The following is a 27,848-nucleotide window of genomic DNA, read 5'->3' as shown; positions in this document are numbered from 1 at the left end:
GGCAGACCAAAACCATCACTATCTCCAGTGCCTTTACCGAAGATAAAGCATGACCACAGAAACCTTAAACATCATCACACATGACTACCACTGGTGAATCAGGCCACAAAGTTTACATGACTCGCAAACTCAGAAATACATTTTTTTTTAATGTACTGAATAAACACACACTCAAATATCCATTCAAATCCATTCCACAATCCACTTATCATTGACATACTTTGGTCACAATATGGAACATACACCTAAAATATACATTAATTACATACAAGACTTCACAACGCAACATGACATTATTCTTTACATGGCAAAATAAGTATCACAAACTTGGTGTTCAGTGAGCTGGAATCCATAGCAGTGAAACTGCCACGTCCATTTGCAATATTACAACAACAAAGACGTTACTTCAAACAACCAACAATGTTTTCATTGCACACCATTGCACGTGCGATAGAACAGCAGAGTATATACTCCGATTTATATTTACCACGATGCTGGATGAACATTTCCTCAAAATAAAAACAATAACAAATGTGCCTGGGGCCAGTGGCGCTGTTCCACCTATTGCAGATCTCAGCTTTAAGGCACAGGAAAGCTCTGTTTGTCCATAGAATATCTCTGTACTGAGCAAGTAGAATTGACACATTATAGTAATTATTGCACAAGATCCCAAAGATATTATGGAAGTCCACAGAGAACCAGTTGAGTGGGGTGGTTTGATTCCGGATTGACTCTGGTTTCAATCAGGATTGACTACATTTGTTCTTCGTTGATCGCCTACGGCTCTTCACGCCTGAAAGAAAGAGAGAGGGAGGAAATTAGTGCAACGGTTAAATGACTTGAGAGATCGAGAGATAAACGAAGAGATACAGGTATTGACATAACAATGAGAAAGAGAGAGGGAGAGGGAGAGGGAGAGAGAATCAAACTGAGCTCAAATATTTAGACAACAAAAACAACTTACTCTCATTGTCTTGTGTGCTGACAGTCTGTAGGGAAACACTCTTCAGGCCCATTTTAGACTTCTTACTCTTCTTTGGTTGTTTCACCATAACTTCAAGGTTATCCATCTCCTCCATACTATTGGCTCCCAACGATGTGGGGGAGGGGATTGGACTGGTTGCCGGGCTATCACCCCCGGTGACAGCGCTTTGATTGGCTGTCAATTTCACCTTGAAGAGTTTCTTCAAAGAAGGGCGGGATTTCTTCTCCAGAATTCCGTTGTTTTTTGTCGTCCCTACTTTCCCGCCTTCGGATGGTAGTGGAGTGAGTTTATCCAACCACTCGCTGCTCACCTGCATTAGTCCCTCAGGTCCCGCCGTTATAGCCGTCTTTTCTCTGCCTGGTAGATCCTGCAAGGACCCCGTCAGTCCAGGAATACTATTCCCGTACACCAGAGAGTATTTGGGGTTGTGGTATTTATGTGCAGGCACCTGGAGATCACCTCTACGCGAGTTGCCTAGACTGACCTGGAATCTGGATGTGGCTGCTGGTAACTGGGGTTTTACGGGCTCCACTTTGAGCCGCGCGGGGACGGCCATGTTAGGAGGTGGGCTGAGGCTGAACTCCTTGTAGAGGTCTAGTTTTTCAGAGACGGCATAGAGCTCGCAGAAGTCGCGGTCGAAGAAGTCGACCACCTGGCCAGTCATAACCGTGATCATGTTGCGGTCCATCCGAGACGAACTCCATGAGAAGCTAGAGGAGAAAAAGATCACAATAATTATTTTTAGGTCTTCAACAAAGACACAGTGAAACAAACACACACAGCAAGAGAAGCTAGGAGAGAAAGAACACAGATATGTTATGTCTTGAACGTGAACACACAGTAACACACACAAGACAGAGAGAGAGAGAGAGAGAGAGAGAGAGAGAGAGAGAGAGAGAGAGAGAGAGAGAGAGAGAGAGAGAGAGAGAGAGAGAGAGAGAGAGAGAGAGAGAGAGAGAGAGAGAGAGAGAGAGAGAGAGAGAGAGAGAGAGAGAGAGAGAGAGAGAGAGAGAGAGAGGAAGAGAGAAGAGAGAGAGAGAGAGAGAGAGAGAAAAAAGAGAGAGAGAGAGAGAGACACATACAGCTGCTTTCTCTCACCTGTAGGAGCCGAACATGACTTTGTCCCCATCAACCAGCATGTATTTACTACACAGAGAACCAGGGAGTCTACCGAAGGACAGACCCAACCCTGGACCCTGAATTGTACGAGTCCTGATATTCTGAACGATACAACACACACAGTTATATAAAAGGGTTAGGGTTATGGTAACTTGACAGTCATAAACAAAATGCATGCAGACAAGCAAGATTATGCATACACACAGAAAGCCATCAACTCATCAGTGTTAAGCCTAGCATATCTAAACTACCATCTGTGAATATTAACATAGAAATCTTTTGAATTTAACATGCCAAAGATCATTTGACATTTTAGTTATTTAGAAGACGCTCTTATCCAGAGAAACTTACAGTAGTGAGTCCATACATTTTCATACTTTTTTTTATTTTCTGTACTGGTCCCCCAGGCATGTCACATGATCACACATGACACAGGGCCATAGTACAACACATATGTGAGTAGCCTAAAGCCTTCAATGCTCCTCTGCTTCAGTATGAGGGACCGTCTCTTACCCGTAGGTGCTGAGCACCGACCTGCAGCCTGCAGCACATGTCCAGGAAGTGTGGAACCCCGCTAGCATCCAATAGGATGTAGATGGCCACGGAGCGCCGCGACGCTGCATCCAGCAGGTCCTGCAGTATCTGGATGTCTGTCAGCAGGTCCATTACTATAGCTAACACCTGAAAGATACAAATACAATCAAAGCTTATTCAGAAAAACTAATACAATCAATCTTTATTTAAACACACATAGAGTCAGGGGTATTCAAATACAATCAAACTGGAGGGAGAAACACAGCAAATACATTCAAATCAAACTTTATTTAAAGGTCTGTCAACAACTTAATTTAAAAGCCATACAATTTACACAATGTATATGAAATATAGCTAGAACAATAAATGGAAATAAAAAGTCATTAAGAACAATAGTAGTAAATCATATAACTTGAAAGTCAATAAAACTATGAAAAACCTCCCTGACAAAAGGCCATATACAACAATCACTGACTGTCGGACTGAAAGCACAAGCTGGGCCTACAGAAAACACATATACTAAACCCAGGTTGTTATAAATGCTTATAAACAGTGCCATCTTGGTGGTGTAGAGACATTTTTGCATTTTTAAACCAATTCCTGCAATTCTACACATTTTACAATGGAGCGGAGAGAAAATGTTGCATTTTAAATCTAATTTCCTGCAGTTCTATGCATTTTGCCATGGCTAATGTTGTGTTATTTTTCTCAAACATAATAACAAAATAAATACTGCTAAATTCATTGTTTTGGGAACTTTCAATTCTCCCTGAGCTTTAATTTAGGTGATTGTTAGTTCGCAAAGATTACATTATGAAAAAATCCATATGTCCATTATCTTTAATACAAACTTTATATCTGGTTTTAGTGGTTTAAATGTACACTGAAAGCGTTTTTCCATCCCAAAAATTATATATATATTATATATATATATTTTTGTCCTGTATTTTTTTATTTTATTTTATTTTTTATATTGTTTGGACATAGGCGGCCCGAAAAACCGCTTAGGCGGTCCGCCTAAGGATTTCAATTGCAGAAAAATCCCTGTAGTTGACCCAACATGTCTCCTAGTTGCCCCAACGCTACCAGGCTGGCAGAGACAAAGCAGAGACAGAGACAGGTATGTGGGGAGGGATTTAACACAACATAAAAACACCTGAGGAATGAACTAGGAAGTGGAATCTCAGTTATTATCTTTCCTCAGAACTGGTTCTGTTCTGCTTAGCTTTCACTTTCTTTTCAGTTGGCGATATATGGAAAGGGAATTATTGAAAATGTAGGAATTTCCATGGACCTAGAACTCTCGGGACTAAGATGAAACCGATACATTTACTTGAATGTGTCCACAACACAACACTGCCTTTTCAGTCTTGTCACGATCGTTTACGGATGAGACGGACCAAGGCGCAGCGTGATAAGCGTACATATTTATTAACGTACTGAACACGAACAAAACAACAAACAATCGATACGTGAAGTCCAAGGTAGACTAATAACATACCTATACTGAACAAGATCCCACACAGACTGGTGCCAAACAGGCTGCCTAAGTATGGTCCCCAATCAGAAACAACGAACTACAGCTGCCTCTGATTGGGAACCACCCTGGCCAACATAGATCTACACGATCTAGAAACTCAAAAATAGAAAACTAAACATAGAAACTACACACCCTGGCTCAACATTTAAGAGTCCCCAGAGCCAGGGCGTGACAAGTCTGCATCACAAGGAGTGTATGTTTTTATAATACATGAGATATAGGAATTCCTTGTACACAAAACGAAATGGGCATAATCAAATCCAATCTTATTTGTCACATGCGCCCGAATACATCAGGTGTAGACCTTACCGTGAAATGCTTACTTACAAGCCCTTAACCAACAATGCTGTTCAAGAAATAGAGTTAAGAAAATATTTACAAAATAAACTAAAGTAACAAATAAAACAAAAATAAATGTTAAAGTAACAAAATAAAATAGCAATACCAGTAAAGTCTATTGGGAGTAAGATATATATATATTATTTTTTTTTCACCTTTATTTAACCAGGTAAACCAGTTGAGAACAAGTTCTCATTTACAACTGCGACCTGGCCAAGATAAAGCAAAGCAGTGCGATAAAAACAACAACACAGAGTTACATATGGGGTAAAACAAAACAAAGTCAAAAATACAACAGAAATACATATAATATACAGTGTGTGCAAATTTAGCAAGTTATGGAGGTAATGCAATAAAATAGGCTATAGTGCAAAATAATTACAATTAGTATTAACACTGGAATGATAGATGTGCAAGATATGATGTGCAAATAGAGATACTGGGGTACAAATGAGCAAAATAAATAACAATATAGGGATGAGGTAGTTGGGCGGGCTAATTTCAGATGGGCTGTGTACAGGTGCAGTGATCGGTAAGGTGCTCTGACAACTGATGCTTAAAGTTAGTGAGGGAGATAAGTGTCTCCAGCTTCAGAGATTTTTGCAATTTGTTCCAGTCATTGGCAGCAGAGAACTGGAAGGAATTGCGGCCAAAGGAGGTGTTGGCTTTGGGGATGACCAGTGAGATATACCCGCTGGAGCGCAGACTACGGGTGGGTGTTGCTATGGTGACCAATGAGCTAAGATAAGGCGGGGATTTGCCTAGCAGTGATTTATAGATGGCCTGGAGCCAGTGGGTTTGGCGACGAATATGTAGTGAGGACCAGCCAACAAGAGCGTACAGGTCACAGTGGTGGGTAGTATATGGGGCTTTGGTGACAAAACGGATGGCACTGTGATAGACTACATCCAATTTGCTGAGTAGAGTGTTGGAGGCTATTTTGTAAATGACATCGCCGAAGTCAAGGATCGGTAGGTTAGTCAGTTTTACGAGGGCATGTTTGGCAGCATGAGTGAAGGAGGCTTTGTTGCGAAATAGGAAACCGATTCTAGATTTAACTTTGGATTGGAGATTCTTAATGTGAGTCTGGAAGGAGAGTTTACAGTCTAACCAGACACCTAGGTATTTGAGATAAGATAAGAAAGATAGGCCCTTACAGTGACAGAATATGAAACTAAAGCCTTGTTCACACCACAGGCCTTAATGCTCAAATCACTTTTGTTTTTCAAATCAGTTTTGGAATACTGACTGTCCAAACAGCAAGTTACAAGTGGCCAAATCAGATTTGTGTGTGTTCAGACAGCAGTCATTTGCTGACATGGCTATCTACGCTAGTTGTCATAGTAATGACGGGTGTGTGCGCAGTGGTGTAGGTTGATTGGTGGCACTCATGCTTCCTATTAATCAGAAGTTATGTAGCAAGCTAAGGTGACAAAAATGCCCGCCATGGATGTTTCCTGTTGCTTTGAATGTTCAAAATCATAGTGTTTGAACACTATTTTAATTTTTTTCAAGCCTCAAAGGATAAGATGATCCAACTTTCAAAACAAGTCCTTTTTGAAAGGGCCTACAAAGGTGGTTTGAAACATGTCTTGAAATATCCGATTCCATGTGGTTTTTGGCTGTTCAGACTTCAGGAAAAATAACAGATTTGAATCGGATATGCAAGAAAATAGGATTTGAGTCACTTCAAACTGCCAATGTGAACAAGGCTTAGCTAGCATGCCTACAAAAGCTTTATCCTTGAGATGACCTCAGTGCTGGGAAAGGGTGTAGGAGTAAAATGTTTCTTAATTCACATTAATGTTCTCATTCAGACAAGGAAAAGGCTGTATGCTGTTACATGGCATTCTCCAGAGGAAATATGCTGAGTGAAGTGTTCTCTGTTGTAACAAAAGGGCCTATGTTGTGTTCCCAAACCCTCCCAGAGTAGGAGTGCTGATCAGTGTTGCCTTTTAGATCATAATGAATACAACCACATGGACCAGGGAGACCTGATCCTAGATCAGTACTCCTACTCTAAGACATACACTTTATGAGTATGGGCCAAGAGAAACAACAAGTTATGAAATAATTCAAGATAAAACCTACAACACCACAATGTCTTCCAACTAACAGTAGCTGCGACAAAATCCACTCATTGTTAATGCCATCCATGTAAATGTTGTGATGTCGATTACGCAGTAATCTATTCTACCGAATGTAGATGAAGACAACCACAGTATGCTAAACTAAACACACCACACCTGATTACTTAGGTCCCCGTATCACTCCTGAGTGTGTGTGTGTGTACTTGCAACCACATTCTCTCCATTTCTCATAACAGAAAACAAACTGGTTCAAAGCATCAGGCTGCAGCGTTCCATTAAATCCTGTTTGGCACACACACACACCGCTGAGAAATTACTTCATATTTTCTCCTTCACTCACTTGACAGGGCGAAGTTGCCCCTAGGTGCTGATCTCAAATCAAATCAAATGTTATTTGTCACATGCGCTGAATACAACAGGTGTAGTAGACCTTATAGTGAAATGCTTACTTATAAGCCCTTAACCAATAATGCAGTTCAAGAAATAGAGTTAAGAAAATATTTACTAAATAAACTAAAGTAAAAATAAAATAAAAAGTAACACAATAAAATAACAATAACAAGGCTATTTACAGGGGGTACCGGTACCGAGTCAATGTGCAGGGGTACAGGTTAGTCGAGGTAATTTGTACATGTATGTAGGGGTAAAGTGACTATTCATAGATAATAAACAGTGTGTAGCAGCAGTGTTATGGCTTGGGGGTAGAAGCTATTAAGGAGCCTTTTGGACCTAGACTTGGCGCTCCGGTACCGCTTGCCGCGCGGTATCAGAGAGAACAGTCTATGACTTGGGTGACTGGAGTCTTTAACAATTCTTTGGGCCTTCCTCTGACACCACCTAGTATAGAGGTCCTGTTCGGCCCTCATTTTCCTGTAGTCCACGATCATCTCCTTTTTCTTGATCACGTTGAGGGAGAGGTTGTTATCCTGGCACAACACTGCCACGTCTCTGACCTCCTCCCTATAGGCTGTCTCATCGTTGTCTGTGATCAGGCCTACCACTGTCGTGTCGTCACGCAAACTTGATGATGGTGTTGGAGTCGTGCTTGGCCGTGCAGTAGTGGATGAACAGGGAATACAGGAGGGACTGAGCACGCACCTCTGAGGGGCCCCAGTGTTGAGGATCAGCGTGGCAGATGTGTTGTTGCCTACCCTTACCACCTGGGGGCGGCCCGTCAGGAAGTCCAGGATCCAGTTGCAGAGGGAGGTGTTTAGTCCCAGGATCCTTAGCTTAGTGATGAGCTTTGAGGGCACTATGGGCTCCCGAGAGGTGCAGCGGTCTAAGGCACTGCATCTCAGTGCTTGAGGCATCACTACAGACCCCCTGGTTCGATTCCAGGCTGTATCACAACCGGCCGTGATTGGGAGTCCCATAGGGCGGCGCACAATTGGCCCAGCGTCGTCATTGTAAATAAGAATTTGTTCTTAACTGACTTGCCTAGTTAAATAAAGGTTAAATAAAACAAATATGGTGTTGAATGCTGAGCTGTAGTCAATGAACAGCATTCTCACATAGGTGTTCCTTTTGTCCAGGTGGGAAAGGGCAGTGTTGAGTGCGATTGAGATTGCGTCATCTGTGGATCAGTTGGGGCGGTATGCAAATTGGAGTGGGCCTTTCAAAGCACTTCATGGCTACCGACGTGAGTGCTACAGGGCGTTAATCATTTAGGCAGGTTACACTCACTTTCTTGGGCACAGGGACTATGGTGGTCTGCTTGAAACATGTAGGTATTACAGACTCGGTCAGGGAGAGCTTGAAAATGTCAGTGAAGACACTTGCCAGTTGGTCCGCGCATGCTCTGAGTACACGTCCTGGTAATCCGTCTGGCCCTGTTTAAAGGTCTTGCTAACATCGGCTACGGAGAGCGTGATCACACAGTTGTCCGGAACAGCTGTTGCTCTCATGCATGCTTCAGTGTTGCTTGCCTCGAAGCGAGCATAAAAGGCATTTAGCTCGTCTGGTAGGCTTGCGTCACTGGGCAGCTTGCGGCTGGGTTTTGCTTTGTAGTCCGTAATAGCTTGCAAGCCCTGCCACATCCGACGAGCATCAGAACCGGTGTTGTAGGATTCAATCTTAGTTCTGTATTGACGCTTTGCCTGTTTGATTGTTCGTCTTAGGGCATAGCGGGATTTCTTATAAGCGTCCGGATTAGTGTCCCGCTCCTTGAAAGCGGCAGCTCTAGCCTTTAGCTCGGTGCGGATGTTGCCTGTAATCCATGGCTTCTGGTTGGGATATGTATGTACGGTCACTGTGAGGACGACGTCGTCGATGCACTTATTGATGAAGCCGGATCTTGGGTCAGTTTTACATTTCTCCCACTAATGGTCAAGGTTAGGATTGGGGGAGGGGAAGCTGATCCTTCTTCTAAGACCTAGTTGTACAAAGGGAGAAAATGTGTCATGGACTGACTAACTGACTGACTAACTGGCTCGCTGACTGGCTTGCTGACTGACTGACTGGCTTGCTGACTGACTGGCTGGCTGGCTTGCTGGGTCTGAGTGACTATATATATGGCTCTGACTGGATGACTCACTGGCTGACTGGCTGACTGACTGGGTCTAGATGGGTGGGTCCAAAATGACTCAGTCTCTAGTGACACTATAAAACAAACGTTACTTAAGGCAACTCAAATAAGCAGCCCTGACTCCAGTTCCCCCTGTTATGTGCTGCCAACATGCTGAGTGATTTGTTCATGCATCAAAATGGAATAGAACCACCTTTATCTCTCAGGTGTGTGTTGTTTTAATGTGAGGTTGTACGCATCCAAAAAAGGTGGAAAGTAGAGACGTGTGTGTGTGTGTGTTCTCTGAATAGCCTAATCATGAAATTAGCCTAACGTTAATTTACTTGACCGAATGTGCCATTTATACAAGAGTTAGCTCTTACAACAGTAGTATTACACAGACAGGTTGCTGGTTCAACAGGGTTTCCTGTGTAATAGGGAAATCAGCTGTTAGTTCATTGAGGGTGTTCAACAATGAAAAATGTCCTCAGACAGGATTCATGGCCCACCTGATGGCCCCCCAAGTTCTGGAGAAAAAAGTAATAAATAAATAAAAAAATCACTGTTGGACATAAGACTGTAAAAACACCAGGAAATCAGCTCCAAGTGATTTAAATGTAAGAAATCTGTTCACAAGAACAAGCAACGCATAATAGAGAGACACGTGATCGTATACAAACGTAATGAAGGTTTGAAATGATTATGTTTTAGTCAAACATATCTGTTTGGCCTTCTTGCGGTCAATTTGCAGTCTACAAATTATTTGTAATTATGTTCCGTCCCCCTAACCATCCGCTCAAGAACAAAAATCGGCCCGCGGCTGAATCTAGTTGATGATCACTGCTCTACGAGTTTAGACACACACACCTCTTCTTTCTCTCTCTGCTGAGACATGGCTCTAATAATCAGTCCTTCATTTGTGCAAACCATCCATTCTCTCCTCCCCCCAGACTAATGCATTTCAATGTTCTCTGATAAATTACTATATAGCCTACTTTCCCATGAAAAAAAATGGCATCATGAGTTAGATACCTACCTCACATTTTAGATACATAGGGCAGGGCTATCACTATCCTAATAATTAAAAAAAATGGCATCATGAGTTAGATACCTACCTCACATTTTAGATACATAGGGCAGGGCTATCACTATCCCAATAATAAACCAATACAACACAAGCATTAGTCCTGTTATTACATAATTATTTAACAGTATATCCCCACAGCTCACATCTCACCTTGGTAGCTTCTTGGATCAGCCTACGAATGACCTCCTTGATGTGGGGGCCGTTCTCTTTTGGCGGGTGCGTGTGAACCGCCACGCGCGTGACCCCCTTGAAGAAACCCCCCTTGGGCCAACCGAGATCCAACGGTGGCACCTCTGTATCCGACATCTGTGGCCAGTACGTCGAATGGGGCCCTGATCCCGCTTTGGAATCGTCGGGTTTCGCCTTTGATTCTTCGCACTTCTCTTCATCTTCAGTTTCAGTGTCATATTCTTTGAAAGTGCTCCTTATCGTTTTAATATCACGGGCCGAGAGAAAGTCTTTCACTTTGTCCTCTTTCAGTCGCATTTTGAACGCGCCGTCACCGTTTTTGAGCAGTTGTTCAACCGCCGCGCGTTGTTCTTCGCTGTAGTAAAACTCCGGTTTGGACTCCGGGACTTTCTCTTTGATGTGGCCGTCCTCCATGCATGTTAGCTGGGACTCGGCCATGGCTGGACACCGCTGTGTCACCGCTGGACTGAAGCCTATGGGACAAGTCCCACAACCGCTCCGGTGTGGTTTGAAAAGGACCCGGAAGATGCACTGTCACCTACCTAGGCTACCTGTGTGACGTTTGACTTTGACGGCTAACCTCAAATTCCGCGTTCAAAAAACGGGGAACTTGGAACTCGGAAATCTCCGAATTCCGACTTCAGTGCGTACAAGATAACTGGGAACTCGGAAAAAAACGAGCTCCGTCAGTGAAAAATCGTTTTCAATGGTCATCCAACTCGGAATTCCAAGTCGGAACTCGGGCATCCTCGAGCTACTTGAATTCCGAGTTTGATGACCATTCAAAAGGTCGTTTTTTTCCGAGTTCCCAGTTGTCTTGAACGCACTGAAGTCGGAAGTCAGAGATTTCCGAGTTCCCAGTTCCCAGTTGTTTTGAACGAGGCATTACCTGCCATAGGGGCGGAACGATACATATCTTGTTATATGACGGAAAGCACCCCGTGGAAGCGCCCAACCTGTATGTGGCTATCATGCACGTGACTGTCAGACTGTGATTATTGTTGGACTTCAAACAACCCAGATGTTTGTGGCTCTTCCGGGAATTGGTGCAACATTGATTAACATAAGGCTTTATACAGGGACTTACAGAAAATACATGTTATTTGATAATCATACAGTAATAATTGAGTTCTGACACAAAATGACGTTTTAAATAGCTGTGTTATCCTGACATAAGCCTATGGTATGGTAAAGTACATTGATAATAAACCAGAAAGAAAGTTACAATTTATATATATATTTAATGCTAAAGCTAATCATTATCTTTCTCTCTCTCTCTCTCTCTCTCTCTCTCTCTCTCTCTCTCTCTCTCTCTCTCTCTCTCTCTCTCTCTCTCTCTCTCTCTCTCTCTCTCTCTCTCTCTCTCTCTCTCTCTCTCTCTCTCTCTCTCTCTCTCTCTCTCTCTCTCTCTCTCTCTCTCTCTCTCTCTCTCTCTCTCTCTCTCTCTCTCTCTCTCTCTCTCTCTCTCTCTCTCTCTCTCTCTCTCTCTCTCTCTCTCTCTCTCTCTCTCTTTCATGTATGGTCAATTGAACTTGAAAACCAAAAATATGACTATTGTTAGGGAGGCAGGTAGCGTAGCGGTTAAGAGTGTTGGGCCATTAACCAAAAAGTCACTGGTTCAAATCCCTGAGCCGACAAAGGTGAAAAATCTGTCAATATGCCCTTGAGCAAGGCACTTAACCCTAATTGCTCCTGTAAGTCGTTCTAGATAAGAGCGTCTGCTAAAATGTGAATGAAGATAATTATTTTGCTCTAAATGCTAATTGAAACCATTTTCTCTCATACAGGGTTGGTGTAGTTGGAAGGGAACAGTCCCGTTCGTCCCCTCAGTCTTCCTTTCCACCATGACATGTCGGAACACTCTAGCACCTCGATGATGTCACCGGCCTTCAAGCTCAGCTCGTCCTTCTCCTCGGCGTTGAAGTCATACTGAGCTCTCACCTGCATCAGACCACCGCCCCCCGTGGTCACGGCCGCACGCTGGAACACAGGTACACACACAGGGGTTGATTAGACACATAGCTAGATTCTAGACATACAAACACATGCATGGAGGCACATACATGTACACACACACACAGAGGAGGGATTTAGTTGTTGAGCGTATACTACCTGTGGTGGGGGTATAGGGTCAGGTGTGCGGGGCAGGGGTTGGTGAGGCTGGGGTGCGCGGGGCAGGGGTTGGTGAGGCTGGGGAGCGCGGGGCAGGGGTTGGTGAGGCTGGGGTGCGCGTGGCAGGGGTTGGTGAGGCTGGTGTGTGCGGGGCAGGGGTTGGTGAGGCTGGGGTGCGCGGGGCTGGGGCTGGTGAAACTGGGGCTGAGAGGATGGGACTGATGGCCTGGTCTGGCTGAATCCCCTCTCCTAGGAAGAAAAGTGAAATGAGAGAGAGAGCACTGTTATAACATTTTTTTCCAGATTCGATAAACCGATAATTAACAGTTTTAGCTATTTATCCTAATCAAGCTTGAATTAGACTATACCATCATTTACTGAATAGGGATCCTCCATAGTTATACTCCTACCTGTGTTCCTGTGTCCAGCAGATTGATGCGGCTGTGTTTAGAGACAGAGTTCTTCATATAGTACTCCACCAGCTCCTTTATTAACTAGGTATAAGCCCTTCATAAACCCTTATAAACCCTTTATAACTACTTATAACCAGTACCTGTGTTACTGTGTCCAGCAGATAGACGCGGCTGTGTTTAGAGACAGAGTTGTTCTTGTAATAGTCCACCAACTCGTTGAGGGAGCTGAACTTCTCAGCCCAGAGGTAATACTGCCCTCTGCTGTCTCTCATCACCTTGAAGTGCTGCACGTCTGCCTCGTGTCTGGGAGAGGAGAGGAGAGGTAGGTAGGTATAGTGATATGGTGCAAATATGAGGCGAATATGTGGCCAATGATGTTGTCGTGTACATTCATTTAACTTTTTAATGTAAAGACACACACACACTGACCTAACGGATATGGAGAAATCTCCTGGGGAGCTCTCGCTGCCCCTGATCAGAAAGGATCCTATAGGCTGGGCCATGAGAGACTCCTGGGCCTCACCTCGACTAGCACTCTCCTGGTACCAACTAGAGATGGGGGAGAGGGGGAGGGAGGAGAGAGGGGGAGAGAGAGAGTGGGTGAGAAGGGGGGAGAGGGAGAGCAGTAAACAAAATAGTATTTAGTACTTTTCATAACATCGGATATTGTTCACACCTGCTTACACACAGACATCACATAGCCGACACACACAGACACACACTACTGCTTGATTGTCTTGGGTAATAAGTAGGACCTGGGCAGGTGTATGTTGATGTAGTTCCGTGGTATGAATCCCTCCTTTCCATGTAGCTCAGCCTTCAACCAGTCATCATCGGGGCCCAAGATCTACAGAGAACAGAGGAGTGGGACACACACACACACACACACACACACACACACACACACACACACACACACACACACAGAATGTGTATATATATAGTCCCATGTAGCTCAGTTGGTAGAGCATGGCTGTGGGTTTGTTGTGGGTTTGTTTCCCACATGGGGACCAGTATGAACAAAAAAAACAAAAAAAAACAATTATGCACTCACTAACTGTAAGTCGCTCTGGATGAGAGCGTCTGCTAAATGACTAAAATGTAAATGTAATAAGTCACAGAGTGCAAACAGGAAATGCTGTGAATACTGTATGACTTATCCATGCTTTCCAATTTACTCACTGTCTCACAACATAGCTTACTGTATGCGATAACAAAGGCCTGCGACCAACATGTTAGCGCCTATCAACTAACAATGGGTTTGCAAGACAGTGTTGTTGTCACGAACAGAAGAGGACCCAAGAGCGCAAGTTCAAATTCAGAGTTCTTTATTCAAGGTTACAGGCGGGAAAAGGAGTCCCAGGGGTGTCAGGGGTCTTTCAGGGTCCTCCTGTGGGTACCTGTGCTCCGGGGGTCACCAAATGTCCGGGGGTGTCCAGTCCAAGTGCTTAGTGTGTGTGTTCCCCAGTGATGGAGCGGCGTATCGGGCTGAGGGTGGTGAAACGTCTGGGCACGCTCATCTGGTGGTCGGAGACCTGGGGGAACACACACACAACAGCAATATGAATGGCAGGCAGAAGTACAGATCAGGGCTGGGCAAATATCGTGGTGAGAGACAGAAGGCAGAAACGAGTTACCGGAGGGGCTGAAGATCGGAGAGTAGTCGAGGTCCAGAAGGCAGGTTGGGATAGACGGGGCAGTAGAACAAGGAGGCAGTCAAGAAAGGATCGGTATCACAAACAGGAGTCAGAGCGCAGACAGGCAGGTTACTGGTCCGGGTTTGAAGACGATCTGACAGGGCTTGGCTGAAAAACAGGGCTTGATATACTGGGAGAGGTAGTGGGGAAATGCAGTTCAGCTGGCAGAGTAATTAGAACAGAGTGAGGCAAGGTGAGGATGGTGAGTGGGAAATGCAGTGCAGCTGGCCAGGTAACAAGAGCAGAGCAGGGCAGGTGGAGCTAGTTAGGCTGAGTAGAGAGAGGGAGGTGAGCAGAGTGGAAGATAATTGAATGCAATTAATGTTGCTACCAGGGAGAGAGAGTGCTCATGACAGGACCCCCCCTCAAGGGGACGGCCCCAGAAGTCCCAAGAACAACATCATGCCGGGAGGGTGGAGGGGAGCAGGCGGCGGGTCAGAACTCCTCCGAGCGGTCCGAGTGAATCTCCTCATCCTCAGAAGGAGCTGGAGGGTCACGGTCGGGGAGACAGGACAGGCACTGAGACAGGAGCAGGGCGGGCCGGACGGCTAGGAACCCCTCTTGGACGGCCCCTACGGATTGCAGGCTGATCAGGATGTAGTCGGTGGAAGTCAGTGATAAGGGTCCGGTCCACTATCCTCCTGGCCGGGATCCAGGTCCTCTCCTCTGGACCATATCCCTCCCAATCAACGAGGTACTGGAGACCCCTACCCCTTCGCCTGAGCGGAGCAGCCGCCGGACGGTGAAGACAGGACCGCCATCTACGAGGCGCGGAGGAGGTGGCGCCGGAGCTGCAGGGACCAGGGGACTTTCATGGACCGGCTTGACCTTGGAGACGTGGAAGGTGGGGTGGACCCGCATGGAAGCGGGCAACTGAAGTCGGACCGCCGTTGGACTGATGACTTTCTGCACAGGAAAAGGACCAATGAAGCGAGGGGCCAGCTTTCGTGATACAACCCGCAGCGGCAGATCCCGGGCAGACAGCCAGACCTTCTGACCAACCCGGTAAGTAGGTGCTGGGGTCCTCCGTCGGTTGGCACCGACGGCGTAGCTGGTTCCAGACTTCAGGAGCACAGTGCGAGCCTGGGCCCAGTGCGGCGGCAGCGGCGGGCATACGCAAGAGCAGACGGACAGGTGGCATCCGCCTCCTGGCTGGCAAACAGTGGAGGTTGATACCCGTAGACACACTGAAAGGGGGAGAGCCCGGTGGAGGAACTGGTGAGTGAATTATGGGCATATTCCACCCAGAGCAGGTGTTGAGCCCAGGCCCGGGGGATTTTGGGAAGCCACACACCTCAGTGCCTTCTCCAGCTCCTGGTTCATGCGTTCAGTCTGGCCGTTTGACTGCGGGTGGAATCCAGACGATAGGCTGGCGGTGGCCCCAAGGAGATGACAGAACTCCTTCCAAAAGGTTGCTGAGAATTGCGGGCCCCGGTCTGACACTATATCCTGGGGTAGGCCATGGATACGAAACACATGTTCCAGGACCACCTGGGAGGTCTCTTTAGCAGAGGGTAGTTTGGGAAGGGGCACGAAGTGGGTCATCTTACTAAAGCGGTCAACAATGGTAAGGATGACTGTGTGTCCGTCAGAGGGCGGAAGGCCCGTAACAAAGTCCAGTGAAACGTGGGACCAGGGCCTCTTGGGTATGAGTAGGGGTTGCAGCAACCCAGCAGGAGGCTGGTTGGGAGTCTTGTTTCGGTTACAAGTGGGACAAGCTCGGATGAATTCTCGGACATCCCGTCTCATCCCCCGCCACCAGAACCGCTGGCGGACCAGATGAAGGGTGCGAGTGATGCCGGGATGACAGGCCAGACGGGATTCGTGCCCCCACTGAATCACAGGTGACCTGAGATTTGCTGGAACAAACAGACGGTTGGGGGCGCTGGTGCTTGGACCTGGCTGGTCCCGAAGAGCCTCCATGACCTGCTTCTCGATCTCCCAGGTGAGGGCCGCTACGACCAAGTGGCTGGGAAGAATGGGAGCTGTCATGGCGGTGGTCTCGTCCTTCTGAAACATCCGGGAAAGAGCATCAGGTTTGATGTTGCGAGATCCCGGGCGGTAGGAGAGCGTGAAATTGAAGCGCGTAAAGAACAGAGACCACCGCTGTTGACGGGAGTTCAGCCTCCTGGCTGTTTGGATATACTCCAGGTTCTTGTGGTCTGTCCACACTACGAATGGTTCCTTTGACCCCTCTAACCAGTGCCGCCATTCTTCAAGGGCGAGCTTGACAGCCAACAGCTCGCGGTTCCCAATGTCGTAGTTGCATTCGGCAGGGGTTAGCCGACGGGAGTAAAGGCACAGGGGTGCATCTTGCCATCCTCAGCTGCTCTTTGAGAAAGCACTGCACCCACTCCCACGTCCGAAGCATCTACCTCCACCACAAACTGCCTTGCTGCATCTGGCATCTGGAGGATGGGAGCAGAAGTGAAACATGTCTTGAGGATATTGAAGGCCTTATCAGCAGCTGATGTCCATTGGTACGGTTGTTTAGTGCTGGTTAGCGCCGTGAGGGGTGCAGCCACTGTGCTATAGTTTCTGATGAATCTCCTATAAAAGTTGGCAAAGCCCAGGAACTGTTGCAACTTCTTCCGAGACTCAGGAACTGGCCAGGAAGTGACAGCCGACACCTTCGTGAGATCCATCTGAATGCTGCCCTCGGTCACCACATACCCCAGGAATGAAACGGTCTTGGCATGGAACTCGCACTTCTCTGCCTTCACGAAAAGAGAGTTCTCCAGCAGGCGGCGCAGGACCAACCGGACGTGGTGCGTGTGTTCTGACAGAGTCTTTGAGAATATTAAAATATCGTCAAGGTACACAAATACGAACGTATTTAGCATGTCCCTGAGGATATCATTCACTAGGGCTTGAAAAACTGCTGGGGCATTGGTGAGGCCGAAGGGCATGACGAGATATTCATAGTGGCCGGTTGGTGTGTTGAACGCTGTCTTCCATTCGTCTCCCTCCCTCATCCGCACCAGATGGTAGGCATTGCGAAGGTCCAGCTTAGTGAATACAGTGGCTCCCTGCAGCAGTTCGAAGGCAGACGAAAGTAAGGGCAGTGGGTAGCGATTCTTAACCGTGATGTCGTTCAGACCCCGGTAATCTATGCATGGACGAAGAGAACCGTCCTTCTTGCCGACAAAGAAGAATCCCGCTCCTGCGAGGGGAAGACGACGGTCTAATTATCCCGGAGGCAAGAGAGTCATTAATGTAGTCCTCCATGGCCTTTCTTTCCGGGGCTGACAGTGAATACAGACGACCCTTGGGAGGTGCTGTGCCAGGCAGGAGATCAATCGCGCAGTCATAGGGTCTGTGTGGGGGGTAGAGATGTCGCCTTGGATTTGTTGAACACCTCTTTCAGGCTGTGGTAACAGGCCGGAACATTGGATATGTCGGAGGTAGCGCTAGATCCTTCCCGGTGAACGGGCAGGGTGGCCCCCCTTAAACAGGTCTGGTGACAACTCCTTCCCCACTCACGGACTGTTCCTGTCTCCCAGTCGATGTGGGGGTTGTGCTGACGGAGCCACGGGTATCCAAGAATGAGTGGTTGGCCAGGTGAGTGTAGGAGGTGAAACTGGATGGACTCCTGGTGGTTTCCTGACAGCAGGATTGTCACAGGGGCGGAGATATGAGTGACAGTGCCAAGATGATGCCCATCCAGGGCTCGTGCAGGAATGGGTTGTGTCAGTTGATGATGGTTCACGCCCAGTTGCTGTGCAAGCTCAGGGTCCATGATGTTTGCTTCGGCTCCGGAATCCACAAGGGCGGCCAATGTATGAGTCTTGTCAGAAAGCTGAAGGCGGAGATGAAGCAGGGTCTTTCGGATGGAGGGAGACTGAAGGCTTGTTGAGCTCACCCGGATCTCCCCTACACCTGGTGAGCTGCGGCTTTTGCCGGACAAGTAGCGACACGGTGATTCTCGCCACCACAGTAGAGGCAAAGGTTGGAGCTTAGACGGCGCCGACGCTCCTCGGGAGTCAGAGAGGCACGGCCAATCTCCATGGGCTCAGGCTGATTGAGTTGGCTATGGGACTTGACAGGCAGGGGCTGGACAGAAGCGGTATCGACCCGAGTACGGATGGCAGGTTGACTGAGACGGCCCTTCTCCCTCCTCCGGGTCTGTATACGGCGGTCAATGCGAACGGCAAGGTCAATGGCGGCATCAAGCGTTGAGGGCGGGTCATGGGAAACAAGCTCGTCCTTGATATAGTCCGCCAGGCTATGGAGGAAGGCTTGCACCAGTGCCTCTGGGTTAAACGAGCTTTGACTGGCCAGGGTACGAAAGTCAATGGAGAAGTCTGCCACTGTCCGATTGCCCTGACGGATGGTGAGCAGAGCTTGTGACGCTTCGGCTGTGGGCGAGCCTAGGTCAAAGACCTTTAACATCTCCTCCTCAAAGGCACTGAAGGAGGCACAGGCTGGGGTTTGCCGGTCGAATTCCGCCGTTCCCCACAACCGAGCTCGACCGGTGAGATGTGTGATGACATACCCCCACCTTGGCTCCCTCTGTTGAGAAAGTCCTGGGCTGTAGTGCAAACTGGATTCGGCAGCTGCTCAAGAATGGTCTTACTTGCTTCTGGTTGCCATCGAAACGTTCCGGGTTCCCAATCCTTGGTTCAGGAGCGTGGGGATCTGGTGGCAGCACTGCCGGGCCTGCAGCATTGGGACCTCCAGCGGAGGGATGAAGGAGTATCGGTGGTACAGGAACAAAAGGACCAGGGGGGTGCAGGTGGAGTAGCCGGGCTTGAGAGTAGTTGCAGGGCTTGGGCTAGCTGTTGTTGCTGCAGTTGGAACTGTTGTTGCTGCTGGTTGAATAGCTGGAGAAGGGAAGCGATGTCGCCAGCCATCCGATTTATGTCTCCCTCAGAGCGTTCCAGTCGCTGTAGGGCAGTCCTCTCTGGCTCTTCCTCCATCGTGGTCAGGGAGTGCGCTGGGTCCATGATGGTCAGATCGTTCTGTCACGAACAGAAGAGGACCCAAGAGCGCAAGTTCAAATTCAGAGTTCTTTATTCAAGGTTACAGGCGGGAAAAGGAGTCCCAGGGGTGTCAGGGGTCTTTCAGGGTCCTCCTGTGGGTACCTGTGCTCCGGGGGTCACCAAATGTCCGGGGGTGTCCAGTCCAAGTGCTTAGTGTGTGTGTTCCCCAGTGATGGAGCGGCGTATCGGGCTGAGGGTGGTGAAACGTCTGGGCACGCTCATCTGGTGGTCGGAGACCTGGGGGAACACACACACACAACAGCAATATGAATGGCAGGCAGAAGTACAGATCAGGGCTGGGCAAATATCGTGGTGAGAGACAGAAGGCAGAAACGAGTTACCGGAGGGGCTGAAGATCGGAGAGTAGTCGAGGTCCAGAAGGCAGGTTGGGATAGACGGGGCAGTAGAACAAGGAGGCAGTCAAGAAAGGATCGGTATCACAAACAGGAGTCAGAGCGCAGACAGGCAGGTTACTGGTCCGGGTTTGAAGACGATCTGACAGGGCTTGGCTGAAAAACAGGGCTTGATATACTGGGAGAGGTAGTGGGGAAATGCAGTTCAGCTGGCAGAGTAATTAGAACAGAGTGAGGCAAGGTGAGGATGGTGAGTGGGAAATGCAGTGCAGCTGGCCAGGTAACAAGAGCAGAGCAGGGCAGGTGGAGCTAGTTAGGCTGAGTAGAGAGAGGGAGGTGAGCAGAGTGGAAGATAATTGAATGCAATTAATGTTGCTACCAGGGAGAGAGAGTGCTCATGACAGTTGTATGGAGTATTTATTCCGACATAAGTGTTGTCTACTTATGTTTACTACAGTATGTGCCCTTGCTAGTGTACACTACTAGTGTAGAAGGGGATTGCTGTCCTCTTTACCTTTATGTTGTCTCCCTTCCTGAAGCTCAGCTCGTCGTCAGCAGTGGCAGTAAAGTCATACTTACCTACTGCCTCCATAGCAGGGAGTCTGGGGGGGAGTTCAGGGGGAGAGAGATAGAGGGAGGTGAGAGAGAGAGAGAGAGAGAGAGAGAGAGAGAGAGAGAGAGAGAGAGAGAGAGAGAGAGAGAGAGAGAGAGAGAGAGAGAGAGAGAGAGAGAGAGAGAGAGATAAAGGAAGGAAGGGGGAGAACAGGATAGAGAAGTTAAACAAAGGCATAGTTCTGTAACAGAAACCCAAAATACGTCAACTTTGACACATCATTAATGAATACACAATCCTATAGACAACAACAACAACAACAACAACAAGAAACACTGTAAAGGAAACGGATACATACCTAGATTCCCCCAGACAGCACGGTTAGTAGAGAAGGAAGCTCCAAACTTGAACTGTCCTTGCCACCGTTCTGACAGACAGGATATGATAAGGTCCTGCCGCTGCTGCACATGCGCAAACAGAACCTTGTTCTCAAGCTGTTTTGAAGATGCCTCACCGTATACAGACACACACACACACAAACACACATTAACACACACAGAGAGAGAGAAGGGATGAAACCACAATGCGGTCTCAGCGAGGCCATATGCTAAATATGCAAAAAGTCTGTTTCAAAAGAGGACATTCATAGTTGACAAACTTCCTCCTTTGGAAGCACTAGCTTGCTTTCTGGAAACACCAAAATAAACATTTACATTTCACTTGCCTGCAGAATACACACTTTATGTTGCACAAGCAAACACAATATTCTCTCTTGCAACCAACACACACTTTCCCTTTCTCATGTGTTTTTAGGCCAGTGTTTCCTACAGGATCAGAAGCTATAGCAGATTCATTACTTACCAACAACAGCTGCACATTCCAATAAAACTACATCACATCACGTTTTGATGTTTACTTTCCTTGCTTTGTCTGACAACACTATCTTGAGTCTTTCAAACACGTTTTGTGGGTCTGAGTGCAGATATTTATTTAGTTTCATAACAAACATTTGCTAGCAAGTCTGTCACACTGGCTTTTGCCTGGGCAAGTCCAAGGGGGTTGCCTACTAACAGCACCTGGCTCAGAGGGAGGCAACATCTGCATAGCCCCAACAAATAACAATATGATTTCAGCTCATAGGGAGACATATCTAACAAAATAACTACATTATGGCATTAACTAATAATACATATTTACATATAATAGAAATGTGGGTACTTTTGTGGACAAAATGCTGACTTATTCAACCTTTAACTTTGACTATATGTCCTGTGTCTTTATGGAGAGGCTTATAGAAGGCATACACACACACACACACACACACACACACACACACACGCACACACACACACACACACACACACGCACACACACATACACACACACACACTTATTAAATAAGCAATCCTCTTCTTTATTAAACCCTAGCACTGTCAGTAGCATAGGGGAGGCTCAATCTACATACACACACAGACGCTCAATCTAAAGATATACACCCAGTGGGTTTGGGCTCTTGCCAACAAGGCCACTATTGCTAAAGACAGCGTTTCTTAAAGGAGTAGTTCACTATTTTACAACGTGATTTTTACCCTGAAAGTAGTCTATGGGCCAGGAGAAGCTGTAATCCATGGTTCAGTTTTCTTTAATCACCCATTACAAACTTCAGCTAACTTCAGGACCATGATTAAGAAATTGTGGGAGAATCTCAATTGCATTGCCTTGATTCCTCGCGTCCTCTCTCCTCACCGCCTTCTCATCCAATGGGTTTTGAGAAGGAGGTGAGGAGAGAGGACGTGAAGAATCAAGGAAATGCAATTGAGATTCTCCCACTGTCTTAGGCAATAGGGGCCAGAGCCCCAACCCACAGGGTTTAGACTGTTACTGGAGGAGTCCCAACCCACAGGGTTTAGACTGTTACTGGAGGAGTCCCAAACCACAGGGTTTATACTGTTACTGGAGGAGTCCCAACCCACAGGGTTTAGACTGTTACTGGAGGAGTCCCAACCCACAGGGTTTAGACTGTTACTGGAGGAGTCCCAACCCACAGGGTTTAGACTGTTACTGGAGGAGTCCCAAACCACAGGGTTTATACTGTTACTGGAGGAGTCCCAAACCACAGGGTTTATACTGTTACTGGAGGAGTCCCAACCCACAGGGTTTAGACTGTTACTGGAGGAGTCCCAACCCACAGGGTTTAGACTGTTACTGGAGGAGTCCCAACCCACAGGGTTTAGACTGTTACTGGAGGAGTCCCAAACCACAGGGTTTATACTGTTACTGGAGGAGTCCCAACCCACAGGGTTTATACTGTTACTGGAGGAGTCCCAACCCACAGGGTTTAGACTGTTACTGGAGGAGTCCCAACCCACAGGGTTTAGACTGTTACTGGAGGAGTCCCAACCCACAGGGTTTATACTGTTACTGGAGGAGTCCCAACCCACAGGGTTTAGACTGTTACTGGAGGAGTCCCAACCCACAGGGTTTAGACTGTTACTGGAGGAGTCCCAACCCACAGGGTTTAGACTGTTACTGGAGGAGTCCCAACTCACAGGGTTTAGACTGTTACTGGAGGTGTGTCTGTGTGTGTGTGTGTGTCTGTGTGTGTGTGTGTCTGTGTGTGTGTCTGTGTGAATGTTCCCTCGCTCTCTTCTTGCCTCCTTTCCTCCCTCTTTCTCTCTCACTTCTTCTTTTGGCCACTAGGGGCCAGTAGAGTCTGTAGCAAAATGATAGTACCCTCTGTAATGAACTGGGCCGTGCAATGAACTGGGCCTTATTCACAAAGCATCTCGGAGTACAACAGCTGATCTAGGATCAGTTTTGCATTTTAGATCATAATGAATGCAATTACATAGGCAGAGGGGCTACTTTATCCTAGATCTGTGCTAAAATATATCCTTGGTAAATGGAAATATTTCCTCTCAGTGGGGTCTGATCCGTCTTGAGACAATGGTTGCATCCCAAATGGCACCCTATTCCCTATATAGTGCACTAAATTTGACCAGGGACCACAGCGCTCTGGTCAATAGGGTGGGAATAGGGTGCCATTTGGAAATTAAACTGTTGGAGCAGGAGCATGGTCCCCTCGTGGCCAGGATATTTTTTTTGGGCAGTCAGCACAACTGTACAGGAGGGAGTGATGGAGTTACATTTTACGTCATTTAGCAGACACTCTTATCCAGAGAGACTTACAGGCACAATTAGAGTTAAGTGTTTTTCTCAAGGGCACATCGACAGATTTTTTTTACCTAGTTGGCTCGGGAACTCGAACAGCAACCTTTCGTTTACTGACCCAACGCTCTTAACCACTAGACCACCTGCCGCCCGGATGGAGGGAGAGAGCGAGGGAGGGAGATGCTAAGCAAATGAAGTTATGTGGTCAAGGGAGAGGACAAGGAGTTGTCACCTAGTCTCTCTCTCCCTGTCAGACACAATGATTCACTCCCTCGATCCCTCTCTCCCTCTCTCTGACTGTCAAATGCACTCTCAACCAGATGTGGGTTTCAGTTGGGATGTTATAATGAACAGCAAATCACCAAGTTATCTTTCTGTTGAAAATTGTACTTTTCCTCAAGCAGCCAAGTGAAAGTGTCTTTCTCAGTCAGTCAAAAAGGCCCTCATCAATTACTGCCTGTGTCCCACATTGCACCCTATTCCCATTATAGTGCACTACTACAATCCGTTAGCGTTATGTACAGTAGCAGCAACAGTACCAACTCAACTGGAGAAAGCGCTCTCTTGACTGGGCAAATTGGACCAGACAGAATCTGCTGGAATTATTGGCCACTTGATGACAGTTGCCATGGCGACGCAGTTCTGAACCGGGACTTGATCGTTAGGATTGTGCTCGTGACGAGAAGAGAGAGGAGGGTTACAGTGTGTCAGTCTCATCTAAAACAGAGAAGAGAGAGGAGGGTTACAGTGTGTCAGTCTCATCTAAAACAGAGAAGAGAGAGGAGGATTTACTGTGATTTGCGAGATAATTAGGAAAACATTGAATGTCACTGATTCTTTGGGGGGGCAGCACCCAAGTAATCATCAATACGGAACGCAGTTGCAAGCGACCAGATCGTGCTGCCTGTGGTCAATTTGGTTTGATATTCGATATCTCTATGGGGCAAGTGAGGGACCATCAGTAAATTGAAACAATATTTGAAAATGTCAATAGCTCCATATTTTTATGACTTAAAAACCTCAAACCAAATTTAAATTGTAGAAATTCATATACAAATATTGAAAGCACTTAAATGAATGTGTTACATGAAAATATTGTCCCATTTATATTGTGTAATTTATTGACGGTCCCTAACTAACCCCGGAGATAGGCTATCCAAAGTCAAACCAACTTTGCCATGGTCGCACACCAGCCGGTTGAAGCTAATTGGTGAAAAAGTTGGCTAGCTTGCTAGCTAGTCTGTGTACTGTTTTGGTAGAGTGAAAATACAAACACTTCCCACGTTCGAACACACACACAAGAGGCACCTACATCAAAACACGCCTCCAAGACCCAACTCTCGTTCTCAGTTGCATTTCCTGTCTCAGTTGCATTTCCTGAAGAGGAGAATTGAAACCAAGGCTAAATCAGGAAATTCAGCCCCACTTTAAAAGGTTGCCTACACTCTTAGAGAAAAAAAGGTGCTATCTAGAAGCTAAAAGGGTTCTTCGGTTGTCCTCATAGCAGAACCCTTTGAAGAACCCATTTTGGTTCCACGTAGAACCCTTTTGATTCAATGTAGGAAGGGTTTTACCTGGAACACAAAAGGGTTCTACCTGGTGTACCGTTATGTCAGATCGTTAAATGTCAGAAAGCTTGCAGAAAAAAGGAAGAATTGTTTTTTTACACACTGCATGAATTGAGCAGAATAAGGCTGTCTCCTCACTACCTATAGTTTCTGCTGTGAGGAATTACAACATTCTGAGAATGTTTTTCTCATTCTACACTCTACAGCTAATGGTTGTATAACTCTACACTCTACAGGTAATGTTTGTCTGGAGCTCAAAAAGCAGTAGTAGCAGTATGCAAATCAGGGAGCCAAATGAACGGCTCTTTCACAGATGCGAGTCGGTTCTCGACATTCACCTCCATCCCTCTCTTCTCTCCATCTCTCTACCTCCATCCCTCTCTTCTCTCCATCTCTCTACCTCCATCCCTCTCTTCTCTCCATCTCTCTACCTCCATCCCTCTCTTCTCTCCATCTCTCTACCTCCATCCCTCTCGTCTCTCCATCTCTCTACCTCCATCCCTCTCTTCTCTCCATCTCTCCACCTCCATCCCTCTCTTCTCTCCATCTTTCCACCTCCATCCCTCTCTTCTCTCCATCTCTCCACCTCCATCCCTCCCTTCTCTTCTCTCCATCTCTCTACCTCCATCTCTCCACCTCCATCCCTCTCTTCTCTTCATCTCTCTACCTCCATCTCTCTACCTCCATCCCTCTCTTCTTGCCATCTCTCCATCTCTCTACCTCATCCCTCTCTTCTCTCCATCTTTCCACCTCCATCCCTCTATTCTCTCCATCTCTCTACCTCCATCCCTCTCTTCTCTCCATCTCTCCACCTCCATCCCTCTCTTCTCTCCATCTCTCTACCTCCATCTCTCCACCTCCATCCCTCTCTTCTCTCCATCTCTCTACCTCCATCCCTCTCTTCTCGCCATCTCTCCATCTCTCCACCTCCATCCCTCTCTTCTCTCCATCTTTCCATCTTTCCACCTCCATCCCTCTCTTCTCTCCATCTCTCCACCTCCATCCCTCTCTTCTCTCCATCTCTCTACCTCCATCTCTCCACCTCCATCCCTCTCTTCTCTTCATCTCTCTACCTCCATCTCTCTACCTCCATCCCTCTCTTCTCGCCATCTCTCCATCTCTCTACCTCATCCCTCTCTTCTCTCCATCTTTCCACCTCCATCCCTCTATTCTCTCCATCTCTCTACCTCCATCCCTCTCTTCTCTCCATCTCTCTACCTCTATCCCTCTCTTCTCATCTCTCCACCTCCACCCCTCTCTTCTCTCCATCTTTCCACCTCCATCCCTATCTTCTCTCCACCTCTCTACCTCCATCCCTCTCTTATCCCTCTCTTCTCTGCATCTCCACCATGCATGTGTTAGACTGATACCCGTATTAATATGCATGCTATTTAAATGAGGGTCTTTCTCTACATTCTCTGTCTCTCACCTCTCTGTTTGTCTCTTGTCGTCAGGATAGAACACATAGGACGTGTTACCATGGAGAGGAAGGCATTATGAGCATCCCCCTATGGCAGCAGCTCGGGACTGTGAGTAAAATGTCCTGTCATAACAGTAACTTGAATAAAGTACACAGACATCGACACACACAAACAAATTCATAAATGTACCCCCCACACACACACACACACACTACTGACAGGTGAAGTATGTCGTCTTTCTTTCAAACAAACCCAATTCCCAGATGGATATATCAAGGAGATTCAATGACTTTTAAAAATGTGTGTATCTAATTGCCATATTGTATTATGTAGGCTAAGGCAACGGTGGGAGGGGCCTGCATATATTAACATTTCATACAGTCATCTATATTTGGATTAATCCCAAATGGCACCCTATTCACTTTATAGTGCACTACTTTTGACCAGGGCCCACAAGAAAGGCTCTGGTCAAAAGTAGTGCACTATATAGGGAATAGGGTGCCATTTGGGACATAGCCATGGTTTTCTCTGGCCACCTGTGATGTGTTTGTCTGTTCTAATGGTCTAGTTTTTTCATGCGATGGTAGAACAGCAGGGAGCTAGCTGCATGTAGTTAACACAGCATTGGGGGAACCTAGAAATATGGATATCTGGAGTGTGTGTGTGTGTGGGCGGGGTGGGGGGTGGTGTGTATGTGTGTGTGTTAATGCGCACACGCTCGTGTGTGTGTGTGCGCATGTGTATCTGATTTAAGTGAGTGTTTCTGATTTTGAGTAATCTAAGACTCCAACAACCTTCTCCATTCCAACCTGTCAGAAGCTCTAATTGAAAAACGTACATTATGTCCATTTAGTGACACTCACAGTGGGCAGTAGGGGGTGGTAGTAGACTATTAACTTCTGAGTGACAATAGGAATCCACATACAGAAGGTCAACACACCCTGCCACACCTCTCTTTCTCTGTCTCTCTCTCTCTCTCTGGCTCTCACTCACTCTCACTCTCTCTCTCTCTCTGGCTCTCACTCTCTCTCTCTCTCTCTCTCTCTCTCTCTCTCTCTCTCTCTCTCTCTCTCTCTCTCTCTCTCTCTCTCTCTCTCTCTCTCTCTTTCTTTCTCTCTCTCTCTCTCTTTCTCTCTCTCTCGTGGGCTGGGAGGCACAGGGTACACACATCACACACACACTAATGGCTGCA

The 27,848-nt window shown here is 46.9% G+C and overlaps 2 protein-coding genes across 2 annotated transcripts; both read right to left on the bottom strand.

Annotated features, from left to right (window-relative positions):
- Window positions 1-163: 163 nt before the first annotated feature.
- On the bottom strand, window positions 164-11,211 carry LOC121555869 (protein FAM83F). Its single transcript, XM_041869726.2, has 5 exons — window positions 10,348-11,211; window positions 2,618-2,785; window positions 2,084-2,205; window positions 965-1,695; window positions 164-793 (listed from the first exon to the last, which is right to left on the bottom strand). The coding sequence occupies exons 1-5, from the start codon at window positions 10,822-10,824 to the stop codon at window positions 744-746; spliced, it is 1,548 nt and encodes a 515-aa protein (XP_041725660.1). The 5' UTR covers window positions 10,825-11,211; the 3' UTR covers window positions 164-743.
- Window positions 11,212-12,041: 830 nt separating this feature from the next.
- Window positions 12,042-20,995, bottom strand: LOC121555863 (GRB2-related adapter protein). The gene is made up of 7 exons (XM_041869713.2): window positions 20,855-20,995; window positions 20,458-20,545; window positions 13,667-13,758; window positions 13,341-13,460; window positions 13,052-13,214; window positions 12,499-12,747; window positions 12,042-12,366 (listed from the first exon to the last, which is right to left on the bottom strand). The coding sequence occupies exons 2-7, from the start codon at window positions 20,533-20,535 to the stop codon at window positions 12,166-12,168; spliced, it is 903 nt and encodes a 300-aa protein (XP_041725647.1). The 5' UTR covers window positions 20,536-20,545; window positions 20,855-20,995; the 3' UTR covers window positions 12,042-12,165.
- Between the last annotated feature and the right edge of the window lie 6,853 nt (window positions 20,996-27,848).

Source organism: Coregonus clupeaformis, unplaced genomic scaffold, assembly GCF_020615455.1.
Source record: "Coregonus clupeaformis isolate EN_2021a unplaced genomic scaffold, ASM2061545v1 scaf0083, whole genome shotgun sequence".
Taxonomy (NCBI): Eukaryota; Metazoa; Chordata; class Actinopteri; order Salmoniformes; family Salmonidae; genus Coregonus; species Coregonus clupeaformis.
This window is presented reverse-complemented; position numbering and strand designations above follow the sequence as displayed.